Here is an 18,769-nt window from a genome sequence, read left to right as displayed (position 1 = left end):
CTCTCCCACTACAAGCTCAGCTCAGTCAGAGCCGTTACATCACCTCCTGTGATGCAGGTGCTGAGGAGATAGGCTGAGAGGCTGACAGACAGCACATCACAGAGAGTGCCCTGGAGACTAGAGGAGAGAGAAGAGGAAAAGCAGGAGGACGAAAAATGGAGAGAGAGGGTCTGAAACTCATAAGGCATGTCATTAATGGAAAAGTTAAAGAGAATTGGCTTGGTGCTTGTCTAAATGTTCTGGTCTGAAAAAAACATTCGTGGTGACTTCTTTCCGTGAAAAGAGAGAAGCAAAAATATACTTCTAAGAGAGCTTTAGTTGAACTGACTCACTTACTAGGTGTGGCAGAATCATACCAAGTACTGTGACCATTTATTCCACTCCTGGGTAGCTACCATACAAAGCTACACACCATAGCATTCACCAACACACAGGTGCGAGAATGATCACAGCAGTGTGATTCATAGCAGCCCGAAAGTGGAAACAACTCAAATGTCCATCAAGGGAAAATCGATCAAAAAGCCATGGAATACACATGACGGAAAACTAGACAGCAACCAAAGGAATAAGCTACAACTAAACAGAATAACGTGGAAGAATCACAAAGACATGATGGCGAATGAAAGAAGCCAGACATGACAGATGATTCCACTTAAATACAGCTCAAAACTGGGCAAAACCACTCTGCTAGAAATCAGGCTAGTGGTGACTTACTAGGAAGGGGCACAAGGGGGCTTTGCGGGGGATAAGAACGTTCTGTTTCTTGATGTGTGTGAATATCGCATGGACATGTTCAGTTTGTAACAATCATCAATCTAAACACTTATGATTTGACTCTTTTGTGCACTTCAATTTAAAAATATGTCAAGCATGACACATTTAGTTAAAAGAAAACAGCACACATACTCAAAACAGAAGTCTATGTTTCTATTAGCACGTTTTTATGTACTTAAACACACAGCCAACAAATGGGACGAAACCCAACCATGTCTGATATTGGCCACCCCTCCCTAAGAGGGACGGTGGGATGGGGAGGGGACTTCCAGAGGGCTTATTTCCATCTGCAATGTTTCCATAATAACAGACCAACTGGGACATTGTGCTGTACACCAGAAATTGACACATTGTAACTGACTATACTTCAACTTAAAAAATAAATCAACAAATAATTTTTTAAAGATAAGTCTTTAAGATTGTGAGGATTAACCAAGTTAATATCTTAAAAGCCCTTAGAACAGTGTGTGGTGCACAGAAAGCACTACAGAAAGGTTTGTTACAATGAAAGTAATAAAGTGAAAATGTTTTCTGCGGTACAAGTGGTATTAAAACTAAGCTAGAAATGAAAGAAACACAAGAAGAAATATACAAAAGACTAGGTCTTGTGACTTTCCAATCAAATCTTTGTGTATTATTATTTATAACTCTGTCCTCACAGAAGTTTGGACTTTTCTTTTGAGTGTGTTTACATAAATGTGTCATATTAGGCATACTTTTTGCAAAAACCTGCTTTTATTTAAGTATGAGTGACAGAATCGAGAATCATGGGTCTAGAGACAGAAAGATGGGGGAGATAGAGAGCCCGCTGGCTGATTGGGGGTGGGGGCCGGCAGCACCGGAAACCTCAGCCTGAAGGGATCCCCGTGTGGGGGGAGGGGGACCTTTGGTCTCTCCCCAGCCTCTTCCTTCCCCCTGGCCTGGGGCTGGGTGGGGAGGGGCAGTTCCTCTTTCCTTCCCAAGCGCCGAGGAGGCCCCAGCTCCCAAGGGGCTTTGAAGCTGGAGCATTGGTGAAGGGGGAGGAGCTGAGCCACACTCTTGCAAGACCCCCTCCCTGCCAACCCCGAGGAAGCATGAACCGGAAAGACAGCAAGAGGTGAGAGGACCCTCCCCAAAGGACCAGGAGCGTCCCAAGCCCCGGGGTCTCTGGCTGCATGGGAAGATTTGGGAGGTACTAACCAGCGCGTAAGGTGTCCCGCTACACTCTGGAGCAGCAGCAGGAGCAGGGGGTGCCAGGTGGAAAGATGCTTCAAGGGGTCCAGAGCCAGCTAGGGCTGGGGCTGTCTGCATGGGGTGTGTCTTATCCTCACTATCTCTGGAGCTGGAGCTGCTCTGATCCCATTCTCCTTGTGCCACCCCCCGACCCCTCGCCTCATCCTAACTCTCTAGGCTGGGGTCTCTGTCCTTCCTGGGGTCCTCTTGGTTCCCTATCACAGTCACTTGCTGTCCCCTGGACTGGAAACTCCAGACTCCTGCAGGGCCTTGCCCGGGGGGAGGGGAGAGTGACGCAGGGCAAGGCGGCTCCCTCGCCTCTTAAACTACTCCTGGGCAGACAGTCCTCAGGTAAGATCCTAGCAGCTGGCTATGCCAGCAGGTTCTAGAATAGGCTTCCCTATCACCTGCACAAGCTTGCCCTCCTGTCCTCACAGGGGTGATGGTGGCTGGATTCCTAGCCTGGGCAGCCCTTCTGCCCACCCCCAGGATCTCTGATGAGCAAAGGGTCCCATACCCATCATGTCCAGGAGTTTAGCGGTGGAGACCTGATTGCCTCATTTTCCAGCTGTGTAAACTTAGTTAAGTCACTTAACTGCTCTGTGCCTCAGTTTCTTCTGTCAATAGAATGATCATAACCCCTCCTTGGTGGAGCACATAAGCCCCAGTGGTACAGTCTAGACCTCTACTTCTCAAGTGTGAGCAAACATCAGAACCACTTGGAGGGCTTGTAAAACACAGGCTGCTGGGCTCACCTCCAACGTTTCTGATTCTGTAGGTCTGGGGTGGAGCCTGAGATTTTGTATTTATATCAGGTTCCCGGGTGATGCCCTTGGTATTGGTTGGAGACCCTGCTTTGAGAACCACTGATCTAGACAGGTGCTCAGCCGTCTGCCCGGTAAACAGTCAGCGCTCAATGAATGCCAGCTGTTACTTGGCAACATTCAATACTGATTTACTGGAAAAAAAAATAGAAATAAGAATACTGATTTACTGAGCTTTTAGGATGTGCCAGGGACATGGCAATGCCTTGTTATGAGGACTCACCCCCATGCCCCCAGCCTGGCTTCTAGTTCACTCTATCACATTCTCTCTCTGCATCTCAAGTTTAACTTTCCCACCTCTGGCCACTTAACAGCCTAAGCAAATTAAATCCCTTATTTAGCACTTTTGAAGAGCAAGGCATTGAATGTTCATAATAAATTCCTGGGGAAGGTCCAAGGATGACTCTCATTTTTCATACAAGGAAACTGAGGTCCAGAGAAATGTTGTGATTAACACAAAGTCACACAGCCAGCATAAGTGTCTCCAACTCGGTTTTGTCTGACTCTTGTGGAAGCCAGGGCCATTCTGACTGGATTTTGCTCCCTTCTTCCTCCATCATCCCTGTCTTTCTATTACCTTCTTTCCCCAACTGGAACAGGAGCCTCGGGCAGGCACAAGACAGAGTAAGGGTTATTTTTAAACTTTCCTTGAAGCTGCCTCAGCCCCAGGGACCCGCCCAGCTCTGAAGAGCCTTGCTGAGGCCACGTTACACCCGTATCTTCTCTCCAGGCTCCAAATCTAGAGACCAGGCTTACGGCTGAGACATGGGTCCTGCTGAAAGGCTGACTTGTGGGAGGGGTCTGTCAGCTTAGTCAGGGTCAAGGTGGGGGAGGGAGAGATGGAATCTCAGGGGTCTGCTTCTCTCATGAGGGCTGGGGGAGGAGGGGGTGGGTGTTGGAGAGCAAAGGGGTATTCTGAGGAGTGTCCCTGAATGCAGAACCACCCATGATTCCTCCTGGGAGGACAAGAATGATTCTGGGGTCTTCTCCCATGATTCCCTTGGAGGTCGGGAGTAACCCGTCTCCCATGATGCCTTGGGACCATACAGTCAAGGGGACTTGGAGGGCAATGCCTGGAGGAGGGAGTTCTTATGATTCCCTGAAGGGACCTTAGTAGTCCTGGGGGTCATCTCCCATGATTCCCTGGTTGGGGGGCTGTCAATTAGGTATTGAGGGTACTGTCCCCTGATTCCCTGAAAAGGGCAGGAGTAACCCTTGGAGTTTACTTGTAGGAGAAGACTGGAATGATCTGGAATATTCCTGGGGTTTTCTCTCCTGAATCCAGGGTCGGTCAGGACTAACCCTAGGACCTTACCTTTAGGAAGTTTCTCCCACGAAGCTTTGGGGCTTTGGGGTCATGAAGAATTCTGGGGGTCTGCCCAAAGGAAGGGGCTCCCATGATTCCCTGGGGGATGTGCCCACAGGAAGTCCCACCAGGAATGCCCAGAGAAGATAGGGGGGCGGGGACGGGCCCGACAAGCCCGCCGCCACAAGACATGCCCCAGCCCCCGGGAAATCAGCAAGGTCATGGCTTCCATGGCTCTGGGCGTGCTGAATGAGGGCGGCTGCAGTGAAGATGAGCTGCTGGAGAAATGCATTCAGTCCTTTGGTGAGTGTCCTCCTCCTTGGCTGGCCTCTGCAATGGTAAGGTTGGGCCAAGTACCCACCTCCCTTCACGTCTCAATTTGGGGGGAGGGGTATAAAATGGGAGCAGGAGTGTGTGGAATGAATCTCAATCACTACATTAGGAATAAGAGAGACAACTGCATTTCTTTTTCCTGAGCTGTGGGTGGGGGAGGAAGTCTGATGCTATTTCCATCTTCAATATGACTTGCCAGGCATAATGCTGGTCCATGCACACACACTATTCACAAGGAAACTGAGGCACAAGGAGTCAATTTGTTGGCCCAAGTTCATGCAGGGAGTCACTGGTGGAGCTGGGGTTTGAACGAGGCGGTCCACCTGGCTCTGAAAGCTATGCAGTCCATTGCTTAGGGGCCATTCTGACACACAGTCCCCTTCTCCTGCCCTCAGACTCAGCTGGCAGCCTGCGCCGCGGGGACCACATTCTCAACATGGTACTGGCCATGCACAGCTGGGTACTGCCTTCTGCCCATCTTGCTGCCCGTCTGCTGACCTTATATCCTCCTGGGGCCATAAGCAGGGGGTAGAGGGTGGAAGGCAGAGATGTGGGAGCCTGGGAGATGGGGACAGGGGAGCCAGCAGGTCTGGGATGCTGGATAACAGAGCCTTGACCAGAACTCAAGTACAAGGAGGCCACAGGGAACACGCAGGAGCTGAGGAGGCTGCAGATCTGTCACCTGGTCCGGTAAGGCTGGGTCAAAACCTCCACTCCATGACCCAAGAGCCTCACCCTACTGCCCCCCGAAAAACACTTCCCAGAGACTCCAGCCCAGTTCCCTACAGACCCACCCAGCCATGCTCCCCCAAATCCTACTTCTCATACCCACCTGGGTTGGTTCCTAAAACTCTCCCAGTCTCCTTAGAACCCTCACCTCTTAGAGACCCCTGACAGATCCTCTGGGCTCTCTTCCAGCTGGTACGCTGAGACCTCCAGCTCTGATCCCTAAGACCCTCACTTCCCATATACCTCAGCTTAGCTTCTAAGACCCTTCACCCTGTTCCCCACAAATCCCACCCACAAAGGCCCCCAATCTAATTCCTGAGACCACCCACTAGCCAGCTCCCTAGGCACCCCACTTCCAAGAGACCCCCCAGTCTATCTTCCACAGATCCTTCAGCCTGTGTTAAGAGGCCCCCAGTCCTACTCCCAGAGACTCTCCCTTCTATCTGAACTCTGGACTTTCAAAGAAACCCCTGCTCACAGTTAGAGACCCCCTTGCCCAGCACCTAGAGACCCCTCAGCCCAAGAGACCCCTTTCAGAGAACCGCCACACCCCCAGCCTCATTCCATCATCTCTAAACCTCCGTCAGGTACTGGCTGACCCAACACCCTGAGACGGTGCACCAGGAGCCCCAGTTAGAAGAGGTCATAGGTCGCTTCTGGGCCACCGTGGAGCAGGAGGGCAACTCAGCCCAGAGGATCCTGGGAGACTTCTCTAACCTGTGAGTCAGCCCCTTCTCCTTCCCTCCCCACCCCAACTCTGCCTCCTCCCTCCACACCCCCTCACCCTCCACCCGGAGCCCCTTCAATACCCTGCCCCTCCTGACCCCTAGGCTGAGCCCGGGTGGCCCTGGCCCCCCACCCCCTGTGAGCAGCCCAGGCCTGGGCAAAAAGCGCAAAGTGTCCTTGCTTTTTGATCACCTGGAGACGGGGGAACTGGCAGAGCACCTCACTTACCTGGAGTTCCGGTCCTTCCAGGCTATCACGGTAAGGACCCCTCTCCTCTATGCTGGGGAGGGCTTGGGGTGGGCTGGAACCTGGCTGGGGCCAGGCCAGACTGAGAGGACCCTGGCCTGGGCAGGGATCACAAACTCTCAAACTTGGGTGCTAGAGGGTCCAGGAAAAAGAGTTAGGCTGGCTGAGCACAGAGCCCCTGGGTTCAAATCTCATCAGCCCCTTCCTATCTGTGTAACTTTGAACTAGTTTCTCAACCTCTCTGGGGCGCAGTTTTCTCATTTGTAAAAAGGAGGTCAAATACTTCATTGGGTGGTTGGGGGAATTAAATTAATATGCCCACGTAAAAATGCTTATCACAGTGCCTGGCACATAGTAGTGCTCAAAATATTTTATTATTATTCATTTATTTGAGAAGCATTGAAATTCACTGTGCCTCAGCTCTGTTATCTACAAAAAGGAGATTTAGCTCCTGCCTCATAGGATCAGTGCCTGGTCCAGAGTAAATATGATCTAGTTGCACCATTTGAAACTGTGATATTTTGCCATATTTCCCAAATCTTAATTTCAAATGCTTCAACCTATATGTGTTTAGCAATTGCCATCTTGCCATAATTATTTTGAGGGCTGTTGGGGATCTGGTTCCTTTTTTTTTTTTTTTTTAACATTTTTATTGATTTATAATCATTTTACAATGTTGTGTCAAATTCCAGTGTTCAGCACAATTTTTCAGTCATACATGGACATATACACACTCATTGTCACATTTTTTTCTCTGTGAGCTACCATAACATTTTGTGTATATCTCCCTGTGCTATACAGTATAATCTTGTTTATCTATCCTACAATTTTGAAATCCCAGTCTATCCCTTCCCACCCTCCGCCCCCCATCTGGTTCCTTAATGTGAAAATTTCCCAATTGTACACACACACACACACACAGAGTGCAGTGGATGTGGGTATGGAATGTTGACCCCTTGAGCAGAACAAATAGGAGTTGGTTTCTTGTCCTCTTCACTGCCCCTCCCTTTGCTGACTGTATACAGTCAGGTATACAGCTAAGAGCAACAGACTGGGTTCCTACCCTGACTCAGGCCTGTGTGACCCTGGGGAAATTATTTGGCCTCTCTGTACTTCAACGACCTCATTTCTAAAATGGTAATAATATAGTATTCACTTCATAGAGTTGTTGTCAGGATATGACAAAGGGCTCAGATTAGTGCCCGGGTTTCTTCAACCATTTCTCCTCAGATGGGAGAGGGACATGGTGACGTCAGAGACATGTGACAGCCAGGCTAAGCCGTCAGAGGTCGTGACTGCTTGGGAGATGGGCGTGTGGGGGCCAGGACCTGAGCGCCACGACCCACCCTAAAGCCCACCTCACCCCCAGCCCCAGGACCTGCGGGGCTACGTTTTGCAGGGTTCCGTGCGGGGTTGTCCGGCCCTGGAGGGATCCGTAGGTCTCAGCAACAGCGTGTCCCGCTGGGTGCAGGTCATGGTGCTGAGCCGTCCCGGGCCCGCACAGCGCGCTCAGGTGCTGGAGAAGTTCATCCACGTGGCACAGGTGAGACCTGCCCCAAAGCTCGGCTCGCTCTCTGAGCACTCGCCCAACCAGGCTGGGAGAAGCTGACCTTGACCCTGCGCTCTCCTGCCGCGCCTGAGCTTCCCGGAAGTGACGTCACTACCTCCTGGCCCCGCCCTCTCGCATCACGCCTCACCTGCCCGGGTCCCCGAGGACTCTGTCCAGCGGTTCTAACCCGGGACTGTGACGGCACTTCTTCCATGGCCTTATTTCATCACGTCAAAACCGCCCTGGTCCCACCCCTTGGTCCTAGACGACGTTCCTCCTGGCCCCGTACCTAAGCCCTGTGCCCGAATATTCCATCTCCAGGGCAGTAAAGGAAGAGGCCCTTTCATACCCCCACCTTTGCGTTATGCCCTACCAGGGTCCCTAGGCCCCAGCCGTCCCTATCACTTCAGGTCTCCTCTGACCCCTCCCCTCCCTTCCCCCTCCCTTCGAGATATGTTCCCCTCCTTCTGGAGAAAAGGGAAGCCCTCCTTCCCCCAGAGTGGCCACGCCCCTTAGCGTACTTCCTCACAGACCACGCCCTTCCTTTGGCGCTTTCCATTGCCTTGCTTCCCCTGCCCGACCTTTTACACCAGGGGCTTCTGGCGTCTGCTCAGAGTCTCCTAGATCTGAGCATCTTCCACCCTTCTCTGGCCCCACCTTTTCCCCTCAGCGACCTCCACCCTTCAAACTTGAGAAAAGGGAAAGTGAGGCTATCGCCCCTGATGACAGCCTGACCCCACAACTGTCTCTCATGTACGCCTGACCCCTCCATATCACTCTGGACGCATTCACCTCCGCCCGGTTCCCAGCTCCTGCCCAGAGCCCAAGCCTTCTTGTCTCCCTTACCTGTCTGACTCTCAGAGCAGGGACACCCCCACCTCACCCCCCCCCCAGGTGCCTGACACATTGGTATCTGTCTGAATCCTCCACAGCTGTCTAACACAGAACTGTCAGTCCCCAAACCTGTCCAACTCCCCATACTGACCTGACTCCCCCTACTGTTATCCAGCCTCACATTAGTCTATCACCTGCCTGACCCTCCATGAAATGCCCACATACCTGCCTTTAGCCCACTCCTGCCTGATACATCTCACCTGTCGAATGCCTACATTGGGCCACCCCCACACATGCCTGAGACCCCAACTCAACAGGGATGCTGTCATTTGAACCTCCACATTGCCTGTCCTCCACATGATACCCACCACCTCTGCATCACCCTCCCTTTCTAGAGGCTCCACCAGCTGCAGAATTTCAACACGCTGATGGCAGTCACTGGGGGCCTATGTCACAGTGCCATCTCCAGACTCAAGGACTCCCACGCCCACCTGAGCCCTGACAGCACCAAGGTGAAACCCCACTGCCCCCTCCCCAAAGTTCCAGCAGTCAATTATCCTGAACCTCCATACGTCTCCCCAATCCCCTCCATCCCTTCTCAGGGGCCCTGGAGCCACCTGGAGACCTGGCTCCTCCAAATCTGGCATGGTGCTGACCCCTCTACGCTCAGTGTCTGATCCTGAGCAGGAGTGGAGGGAGACAGGAGAAATGCTAGCAGATGTTAGCAGAGAACTTGCAGTCCAGGTGGGGAGTGAGATGATGCCCCCAGGGGCACTGACATTTGGGCCACCCATGGGAGGAGCATGGATTGGAGGTGTCCTGAAAGGGTCTAGGGAGAGTAAGTCATTCAGGAGTCTGGTGTGCAGCTGAGGTCAGGATGTGGCAAGATATTAGGCTGGAGATGTCCAGGGGAAATCCTGTTGAGCCTTCTGCAAGCTGAACTAAGGTGTCTGGGCTTTATCCAGAGGGCAATGGGGAAAGCTTTGGGAATAATGACAGCACCCCTGATCAGACTGGGGTTTTTGAAAAAGTCACTCTAGCTTGGGAAATGGAACATAGTGAGGCCTTTCTCAGATGGGGGCCCAAGAGGAAGAGCAGTCTAGGGAGATACTGAAGCCAACGTGGGACTCTGGAGGGCATCTGGGAGGTATCCAAAATGCCATTGGGCCCTGGGGGTCTGGAGCCCACACAGGAGGCTGCTGGGATGCTCCCCTGCAGAGAACTAGGGGAAAAACTGGCTTCCCCATTACATGGCCCCTTACTGTAATGCGCCTCTCCCACACAGGCCCTGCTCGAGCTGACTGAGCTCCTTGCCTCCCGCAACAACTACGCCTGTTACCGCCGCACCTGGGCTGGCTGCACGGGCTTCCGGCTGCCTCTACTGGGTGTGCACCTCAAGGACCTGGTGTCCCTGCACGAGGCACATCCAGACAGGTTGCCTGACGGCCGCCTGCACCTTCTGAAGCTCAACAGCCTCTACTTGAGGCTGCAGGAGCTGGCAGCCCTCCAGAGGCAACAGCCCCCCTGCAGTGCCAACGAGGACCTGCTGCATCTGCTCACGGTGAGCTGCCCTGAGCTGCCCTGAGCTGCCCAGGCTGCAGGGTACTGAGATTTAGAGTCCTGGGTGGGTGAGGATCTGCAGGGCCAGGACAGAGTAGTATAACAGCACTGGAATGCATGGGCTTTGAAGCTAGAACTTCTAACTGTCGGGTTTTTTTTTTTCCCTTTGTGGCCTTGGGCAAGTCACTTAACTCGTCAGTCTCAGTTTCCTTAACCGCAAAATGGGAACACTAAAAGGACCCACTTCAGAGAGTGGTTGAAAAGAATCAATGATATAATTAATATAAATATAACTCATATAATATAATTCATATAAAGTACCTAAAATAGTATCTGGAACACAGTGAGCTCTATATAAGTGATGCATTTTCCCCCACTTCCCCAGCAACTCAAGTATCCATTGATCTGAGCTCCAGAATTGCTTCTAGCTTTCGCACTCCTGAACTCAAAGTTCTGAGCTTCTTATGTGACTAATCCAAAATTCCAACCTTTAACATATCCAGGAATCTAAGCAAAAAGCTAATAACAATTATTGATCACTTACTATGTGCTAGGCATCATGTTAAACAGTCCCCACAGAGCACTTCATTCCATCCTCGCAGCCCTATGACGAGGGGAACTTTATCGTACCCATTCTACAGATTGGAAAACTGAGGCCCACGGAGGTAAGGTCACTTGCCCTCTGTCCCACAGCAGGCCAGTTTCAGACCATGAATGTTAGCCTGTGTTAACCACCACACTATGTTCTAAGACTGGGAGTGTGGAATTCTGGCTGTATTTTATTTTACATATTTTTTTTCCATTCTGAGGAGCTATAAATTGAGAGACACTGGATTCTGCAGTCCATGTAATCTAAGACTGAAAAGCTGATTTTCAGATCCTAAAACAGGATCAGTTGCAAACTGAAAATGTGGGGCTCCTTGTTTGAAAGTTAGAATTTCAAAATGGTGACAGCAGGGCTATAAATGAAGTCAGGGCCCCTCTGAGTGTGGGGCCTGCCCATGAAGCTGACCCTGCCCCGAGCTGATTGATGCCTAAGGTGCTTGGCCTTGCTGACTCTAAATGGCCATCAGCCCAAATATTTACTGAGCACTTGCTGGGAGCCAGGCGCTCCTTGAGGCACTTAGGCTCACAGCAGTGAGCACATCAGAAAAAATTGCTGCTCTCGTGGGGCTGACTTCCTAGTGGGGCAGATAGCCAATGAACAAAGAAAAGTAAATCATATGGTCTTTTAGATAATAAGTGCTGTAGGGAAAATTAAAGCAGAAACAGGCATAGAAAGTGATGGGGGGGGGGTGCGATTTTAAATAGGATCAAAAAAGCCTCAGTGAGAAGACGGCATTTCTGGACTAGGGGACCAGAAGTGTGGAGAATGAATGGGGGCTCAGTGGGAAAGAGGACCCTAGGGGTCCCAGAGAAGAGGGGCTTTGGGAGGAGGATGAGAGTGGGTGTCCAGGCAGGCGCAGGCTGTAGGTAGGAGGATGGAGCCGGGATGTAACAACCCGCCTGCCCACAGCTTTCCCTGGATCTCTTCTACACAGAGGACAAGATCTATGAGCTTTCCTACCTCCGGGAGCCCCGCTATCCCAAGAGTCTGGTGAGAGCCCACCCCTGACCTGAGGCCTCCAGCCCAAGCCTCTGCACTGACTAACTGTGCCCCTGTGTCCCTGCCCCAGCCACACTCCCCCTTCAAGACGCACCTGGTGGTGGAGTGGGCCCCTGGCGTGACACCCAAGCCCGACAGGGTCACTCTAGGTCAGCATGTGGAGAAGCTGGTGGAGGTGAGGAGGAGCCCTGGGCCCAAGGAGGGATCTCAGACAGACCGTTGGGACCCTGACTTGGCCTTACTTTCCCCTCCCATGCTCCTCCGAAGTCCGTGTTCAAGAATTATGACCCTGAAGGCCGAGGCACCATCTCTCAGGAGGACTTTGAGCGACTCTCAGGCAACTTCCCCTTCGCCTGCCATGGGCTTCACCCACCCCTCCGCCAGGGGTAGGTGCCCCTGACTCCTGGGTTCCCTTAAGACAAGGCACTGGGGTTGCCGGGAGAAAGAGGCCAGTCCTGCTGAAGCTCCATCTCTCCCCCAGGAGTGGCTCCTTCAGCCGAGCGGAGGTGACAGAGTACCTGCTCCAGGCCAGCGCCATCTGCTCCAAGCTGGGCCTGGACTTCCTGCATGCCTTCCAGGAGGTCAACTTCCGCAAGCCCGCCTTCTGTGTCAGCTGCAGTGGCTTCGTGAGCACTCTGCCTGCCATCACCCCAAGGGCCCATCTCCCCCTGGAGCGTCCTAACTCCTCACAGCCTGGGCTCAGAAAACCAGCCCTGCCCTGGAGTGCTTGTAGTCCCCAAGTCCCAGATAATTCCCAAATCCCAGAAGATCCTCCAGCCTCAAAGAATGCCCCCATTTCACAGGAACCCTAAACACTGGCTATTCCCTACATCCTGGATAATTCTGAAGTCCAGATAATGCCCAAAGCCCAGTCTCCATCCTGGATAAGTGCCAAACCCTGGATAATCTGCAAACCTGGGTACATTATCTCCAGACAGAATCAATCTCCAAGTCTCTAGACCCCAGATAATTCAGACCCTGAATAATTTGCCAATTCAAGGTCTCCTCAAACTCTAGAATAGAATAATGGACAAATCTCTCAATGTCAAACCAAGACTAATTCACAAACCTTGGATTACTTCCCAGACTCACTTTTTCATTCACTGAATATAGACTGAGCATCTCCTGTGGGCCAGGCACAGTTCTAGGCTCGGGAAGCACAGCAGGAAACAGAAAATGTAATCCCTGCCCATAGAATGTATGTTTTATTTATTCCAATCTTGCCCATTTCTAATATTGTAGATGACTTCTCCAAACTTGAGATAACCTCCAAATTCCTCTAATCTCCCAGATCCCACATAAGCCTCTAGCCTTGACAATTTCCAAAACCTGAATGGTTTCCACACTTTCAGACAGCCTGCAACCCCACCCCAACCCCAGCCCCACCTCCTCCAGCCTAGGTAACCTATTCTGCTGTCTCTTCCCAGCTCTGGGGTGTCACCAAGCAAGGCTACCGCTGTCAGGGTAAGTGGGGCATTGTTGGGGGAGGGTGGGGAATCCAGGACCCACAAGCTGGAAGAACAGGGGTCACAGACTGGGTCTCCGGCACTGACTGCAGAATTTCCCCCAGACTGTGGGCTGTGTTGCCACAAACACTGCAGAGACCAAGTGAAGGTGAAGTGTAAGAAGAGGCCAGGGGCCAAGGGCGATGGGAGCCCTCCAGGAGCACCTGTCCCACCCACACCAGTGCCCCACGCCAGCTGTGGTAAGACCCAGGGTATAGCAGTCCTGGGAAGGGGGCCTGTTGGATGGAGGTTAATTTCAAGATCATGAGGCCCTTTCTCTCATCCCCACATCCCCACAAACAGGCTCTGAGGACAATCTCTCCTACACACTATCTCTGGAACCTGGGACTACATGCAACATTCGCCATGACTGGACCCAGATCAAGCACCCCCATCCTTCCTGAGAACCAGAGACGGTGAGGAGGAACTGCCCCCTACCCTCAAATGAATACAGGGAGACCAGCCCATTTGCCTGGGGGAACCCAGACAGATTTGGGGCAGCACAGGAAAGTTAAAATATGCAAGAGTCCTCAGTTGCTTGGGTCAGACAGTATAGATACTGGTTCATTTTTAATGTTGATGGAAAAATAGAAATTTCAATATGTTGGGGGGAAGATGTAACCAGTAGTAGAACAGAAAAGGGATTTTAGGAAGAAAAAAAGAAAACTACAAGATGGCAAGAATTAGGCCAAATGTATTAGGAATATAGTAAATAGTGGAATAAATTCCGCTATTCAAAAGTGGGGACTCTCAGATTGAGTTTAAAAAAATCCACAGGGGACATTCATCCATCCACTTTAACAAGTCTGGGTGAGACTCCTGGACATCGGACACTCCCCGCATCCCCCAATGTCTTCTTCCTTCCAGGTTCCCCTCCCAGCAACGGCCCCACCACCCACCCAGTCCTCCAAGCTGAATTCCTAGATGTCGCCTTGGTCTCCTCCTCGCCCCCACTCCCTCCCCCAGAGTCAGTTTCAAGTCCTATTATTTGGCCTCCAGCAGAACCCCCAAAGGCACTGCCTCCTTCCCATTCACGCTGTCTTTGCTGAAGCACCCGTCATCTCTTACTCCAAAGGAGAGTTATTTTCTTCTTTTGCATCAGAGTGGCTATTAATCCTACTCCCTTTTCTTGCACTTACTATCTGTGCAGCTCCATGTTGGATACGTTTACTTAGGCATCACCTCACCAATTCCTTAAATCTCCATTTTACAGATGAGGAAACAGGCCCAGTGAGGTTAAACTGCTCACCCAAGGGAGCAGAACCCCTAAGTGTTGGAGGCAGGACTCACGCCCAGGTCTTCTGTCTGCCTCAAAAAGAGAAGCTCCTGCCCAATATGTTACACTGATGGTCAGCATAGGTCAGGAGCAGGAGGGGACGGGGAGGGGGGGGCAGAGTTCCAAACTCTGAGGTTCCAGATGGGAGAGAAGGCTGGATGGACCAGGGAGGGAGCCTGCAGATACCTGAGTAAGATCACAACCCTCCTCCATCACTTCTCCAACCTCCCCTCCCACCACTCACCCCCTCATTCATCCTGCTTCACCTACACTGGCCTCTGATGGCCCCGGGTCATGCCAAAAATACTCCTACCTCAGGGCCTTTGCACTGGCCAACCCCTCTACCTGGAAGACTCTCCCTCAGAGGTCCACCTGGCTCTTTGGGACTTAGCTCAAGGGCCACCTTTTCAGTGAGGACTTCCCTGATCACACTTCAAGTTGTAGTCCCCCTAGGGTCCCTATCCAGCCTTCCTCCTTTATTTTTCTCTAAAGCCCTTTCCCCATCTGACAAACTATACTTACTTGTCTGCCTTCCTCACCAGCAATGTTAGCTCCAGAAGACCAGGGGGATTTATCATCTGTATCCCCAATCCAGAACAGGGCTGGCATGTGGTATGTACCTGACTGATGTCTATCCAGTGCCTGCATGCCCACGGGGAGGGAAAGGTGTTGCTGAAGAGCAAAGGACTATAGGGGCCAGAGCAGCGGGGGCCTGTTCAGACCCAGAGGACAGAGACCCCCTACCCCTTCTCAAACCCAAGCATCCCTGATCTGGCCCCTACACACAGAGTTCTGAGGGCTGTTGTAAATTAAATTTATTTTCCAGAGAACGTGGTGCCTGGTGTTGAATGGTAGATGGGGGAACGACACTGGGGGCCTCAGGAACAGGGGATAGGGGGCCCGGGTGCCAAGTGCCAAGAGAAACCCTCAGAGTGACTCCTTAGAGATTATCAATGTCAGCATCTCACAGAGGATCCCTCCCCCAACCACCAGTCCCCCTTTACTTCTTCTTCTTCTTGCGGCCCCAGCACTGGCGGCCTGCCTTCCGCCCGCCTCCGTCCTCTCTTCTGCTCTGCCAGCTGGGCATGGGGGGCTCCAGCTCATTTGGGCGGCCCCCCCGGTCTGGCACGCTGCCCATAAGCACCTGAGAGTTGATTAGACTTGAATTTCAGAGAAAAAAAATGTCTTGGACAAGGGAGCCAGAGAGCCAAGGGAACAGCATGAGATTGAAAAAGGAAGGGAAGATGTTAACTATATTGGTACAGTGGCAGGGGGCAGGGGGCTGGATTGGTGGGAGATATAGGCCTGGCCCTTTCCAACTAGAGCTCAGAAAGAGGGAAATAAAGGAGAAAGTGATGGTAGAGGTCCACGTCCCCACCAACATGAAGGAGGACATCTCAACTTCTATTTCGTATTTTGGCTTTATATGACATTTCCAGCAAACCAGTATTTTTTCTAAATATCCGTCACTTGTGCATCACCTCTAATACTACTTACTATATTTCCTGAAAGCAAGTAACTTTTTTTCTTAACTTAAATTTTGCTTCACTCTTTGCTGTCCTAGACTTTATGCCCTAAGAGTCATTCAAGTATGTATAAGACTATTTAAAGAGAGAGGTATGAACCTAAATATGTAATCATTTAAACAGAGGGTAGTTTTGCTTTTAAAATGGTTAAAACCCAGTACCACAGTACCACAGACAGGGTGAGGTGGTGGGGAAGGATTTTAAGCCAAAGCTGGAGAGGTGGGCAGGGGCTCAGTAAATAGATGGACTTTGTTTTGAAGGCATGGGGGAGCTTCTGAGATAGGGAGGGACACAGTCAGATTTTTGAGTTAAAAATGTTCTTCTAACTGCCATGTGGAGAGGGCAGATCAGAGGTAGTGAGTCCAGAGGTGAGGAACCCAAGCAGAAGGCTAGAGCAGGAATCCAGGCAGGAGAGGACCAGGCTCAGCCAGGGCAGAGGCTGAAAAGCCAGTATGAAGGCCAAGGCTGTTGAGGCCCTTCCCCAGCCCCAGGTGCTCACCTTGTTGATAGCACAGCAGGTCCCTTGGCGGGCAGTCTTGCTGGTGGCTGGGACAAGGCGAGACAGGTCAGCTCGGGCAGCCAGGACGTGTGAGATGGAGACATCCGATTCTGGGGTCAGAGCCTCTCGAATTGGGAACAGCACTGCTTTCATGGCCTCTCCTTGGGCCTGGGGGGGAGGGGATAGGGCTGGGCATGGATAAGGTACCCAAGAGCCTCCCCAAGTGAGATCTTTAATCTTGAAACATCTCTTCGCTTCTCAGGGAACCTCTAAATACACTCCCAGCTCAGACCTGGGAATTCTAGAATATCCTGGGCCTCTAGATTCTAGAATGCTCTGGGGGCCCTGAGATTCCAGAACCCCAAACCTCACAAGATTCTAAAATGTCCTGGGTCTCAGAAACTAAGAGGGTCATATTCCTGGCCCTCATCCCTCCTCCCTGCAGCTGTAGCCTCCACAGCTGGGTCACCCTGCTTCTGCCAAGGTCTTATGCCCACACCTCTGCCCGATCACTCCAGTGGAAAGCAGATGTTGTGAGGTCCAGGCGTTTAAGGAGGAGGCGGCGGCGGCAGCAGTACTGATCTCGCAAGCCTTGGGACAGAGACTCCAACGCTTCCTGGGGAAAAAGAGCTCAGTCATGCCAAGGGTCCCCCTCGCTCCCATCTCTGGATGAGAACATTTTTCCTATACAGCCATACAATCTTACCCATCTGGGTGCGTCCAGCGGGTAGCTTAGGAGGGGCTGCAGGGACCCTGGGGGTAGGGAAGGCAGCAGCTCCGAGATCTGATGGGAGAAGGAGGAGGCTGGGGCTGACTGGGCAGAAATCGGATGGATTTCTCCGTGGATCCCAGTTTCCCACGACCCTGAGGACCCCGGCTATGGAATCAAGAATGGTGGTTGCAGTTCTAGAAAACAACAGTGGCTGGGGCACTCCTCCCCGAGCCATTTTTGGAGAAGGGGCTCTCCCCTTACCCAGGGTGTCCCGGATGCGGAGGGGACTCCAGCTCTCTACCTTAGCATGCAACTCCCGCAGGAGCTGGCTAGCAAGGGTCCCCGGCGTGGGTCTGGACAGCCCCAGGGCTTGGAGAGTAAGGACCAATTCCTGGACCATGCCAGCTCCTTCCTCTGCCCCCTTCTCTCCCCCCTCCCCACCAGATGGCTCTGGGCTGGGATCCAGCCGAGGGTGCAGGTGCAGGCGCAGGAGGCGGGCAGCCTGGAGCTCCGAGCAGAGAAAGCCTAAAAGTAGAGGAAAGGTGCGGTGCAATCAAGGAGGGCTGCCACCCCACCTACCGAGATCAAAAAGTTCAACTGGCTTCAAAACTTTCCACCCCCTAGCTCTGGCCACCTAGAACCCCGGCTCTGCCTCCAGAAAAAGCTCCACCCACTTCGAGACCCAGCTTCCTCTTCAGACTTCTAACCCCGCCCACTTCTGAACCACTTGCCGGGTTCCGTATAACCCAACACGCGGGAGCTTCAGGACCCTCCAACAAAATTCTAATCCCGCCCATCGCAGAGCCCTTAACCTGCCCCAATATTCTGACCCTACCCACCTCGGGCCCTCTTGCCTGCCTCAAAATTCTGACCGCGCCCCCTCGGGTACCCTGGCTCCACCTCAATGAGCCGAGCCCGCCCCTCTCAAGGGGTTGTAGCCTCGCCCACTTCCGCATCCCGGCCCGCCCCGGGCTCACGCAGCAGGCGTAAGCGTGCGCCGGGTCCCCTCAGCGCTACCGCGCCGTCTCCGCCGCAGAGCTCGCGGTCCGGACAGTACAACTCCCCCAGCAGGCAGGCCAACTGTCGTAGGAATTCCTCCTCGGCGCCGGGACCTGCTGGAGGCGGGAGACGTCAGGGCGCGGCGGCAGCACTCGCGGCTCCAGCCCTCCCGGCCTCCCGCTCCATGCGTACCACCGCCGGCGCTCAGCGCCTCCGCACCCTCCTCTCGCTCCCTCTTCAGGACACCCAGAGTCGCCAGCTCCGCCGCCAGCTGCGCGCACAGCGCCCTGAAGTCGGGGCACGAGGTGCCCGGCGACGCCATCTCCGGGAAACCTTCATACCTGCAGCAGGGCAGAGGCAACGGGAGGGGGTGGAGGAGAGCAGTAAGAATTTCTAAGGGCAAACCTGACCCTTCCTGCACCCCTACCCACATCCTGCCCCCCTTACCCCAGGGCCAGCAGGTCCCGGGCTACATCGGCCCGCTCCCGTTCCTCCACCTCCGCCTCCGCCTCCGCCTTCGCCCCCTCCATGAAAGCGTCTCCTCTTCGCCGTG

The 18,769-nt window shown here is 52.8% G+C and overlaps 2 protein-coding genes across 6 annotated transcripts; one reads left to right on the top strand and one right to left on the bottom strand.

Annotated features, from left to right (window-relative positions):
- The first annotated feature begins 1,708 nt into the window (after window positions 1-1,708).
- On the top strand, window positions 1,709-15,310 carry RASGRP4 (RAS guanyl releasing protein 4). 2 transcript variants are annotated; one of them, XM_031458626.2, is made up of 17 exons: window positions 1,711-1,870; window positions 4,235-4,419; window positions 4,845-4,950; window positions 5,077-5,139; window positions 5,766-5,897; window positions 6,009-6,162; window positions 7,520-7,693; window positions 8,929-9,045; window positions 9,819-10,094; window positions 11,610-11,690; window positions 11,770-11,874; window positions 11,967-12,085; window positions 12,181-12,325; window positions 13,127-13,163; window positions 13,270-13,404; window positions 13,508-13,620; window positions 14,072-15,310. In XM_031458626.2, exons 1-16 carry the CDS (start codon window positions 1,848-1,850, stop codon window positions 13,606-13,608), a joined length of 1,953 nt encoding a protein of 650 aa, XP_031314486.1. In that variant the 5' UTR covers window positions 1,711-1,847; the 3' UTR covers window positions 13,609-13,620; window positions 14,072-15,310. The 2 variants fall into 2 exon arrangements, 1 of the variants encoding a protein (XP_031314486.1); XR_010382353.1 differs by lacking the exons at window positions 13,508-13,620; window positions 14,072-15,310 and having other exon boundaries at window positions 1,709-1,870; window positions 12,181-12,618; window positions 13,270-13,361.
- Window positions 15,281-18,769, bottom strand: FAM98C (family with sequence similarity 98 member C). 4 transcript variants are annotated; one of them, XM_031458635.2, is made up of 8 exons: window positions 18,664-18,769; window positions 18,409-18,557; window positions 18,195-18,332; window positions 17,519-17,742; window positions 17,212-17,382; window positions 17,005-17,121; window positions 16,506-16,673; window positions 15,281-15,624 (listed from the first exon to the last, which is right to left on the bottom strand). In XM_031458635.2, the coding sequence occupies exons 1-8, from the start codon at window positions 18,744-18,746 to the stop codon at window positions 15,481-15,483; spliced, it is 1,194 nt and encodes a 397-aa protein (XP_031314495.2). In that variant the 5' UTR covers window positions 18,747-18,769; the 3' UTR covers window positions 15,281-15,480. The 4 variants fall into 4 exon arrangements, with proteins under 4 accessions (XP_031314495.2, XP_031314497.2, XP_031314496.2 ...); XM_031458637.2 differs by having other exon boundaries at window positions 17,212-17,289; XM_031458636.2 differs by having other exon boundaries at window positions 18,195-18,329.

The sequence above is a fragment of the Camelus dromedarius genome, chromosome 9 (genome assembly GCF_036321535.1).
Source record: "Camelus dromedarius isolate mCamDro1 chromosome 9, mCamDro1.pat, whole genome shotgun sequence".
NCBI lineage: Eukaryota > Metazoa > Chordata > Mammalia > Artiodactyla > Camelidae > Camelus > Camelus dromedarius.
This window is presented reverse-complemented; position numbering and strand designations above follow the sequence as displayed.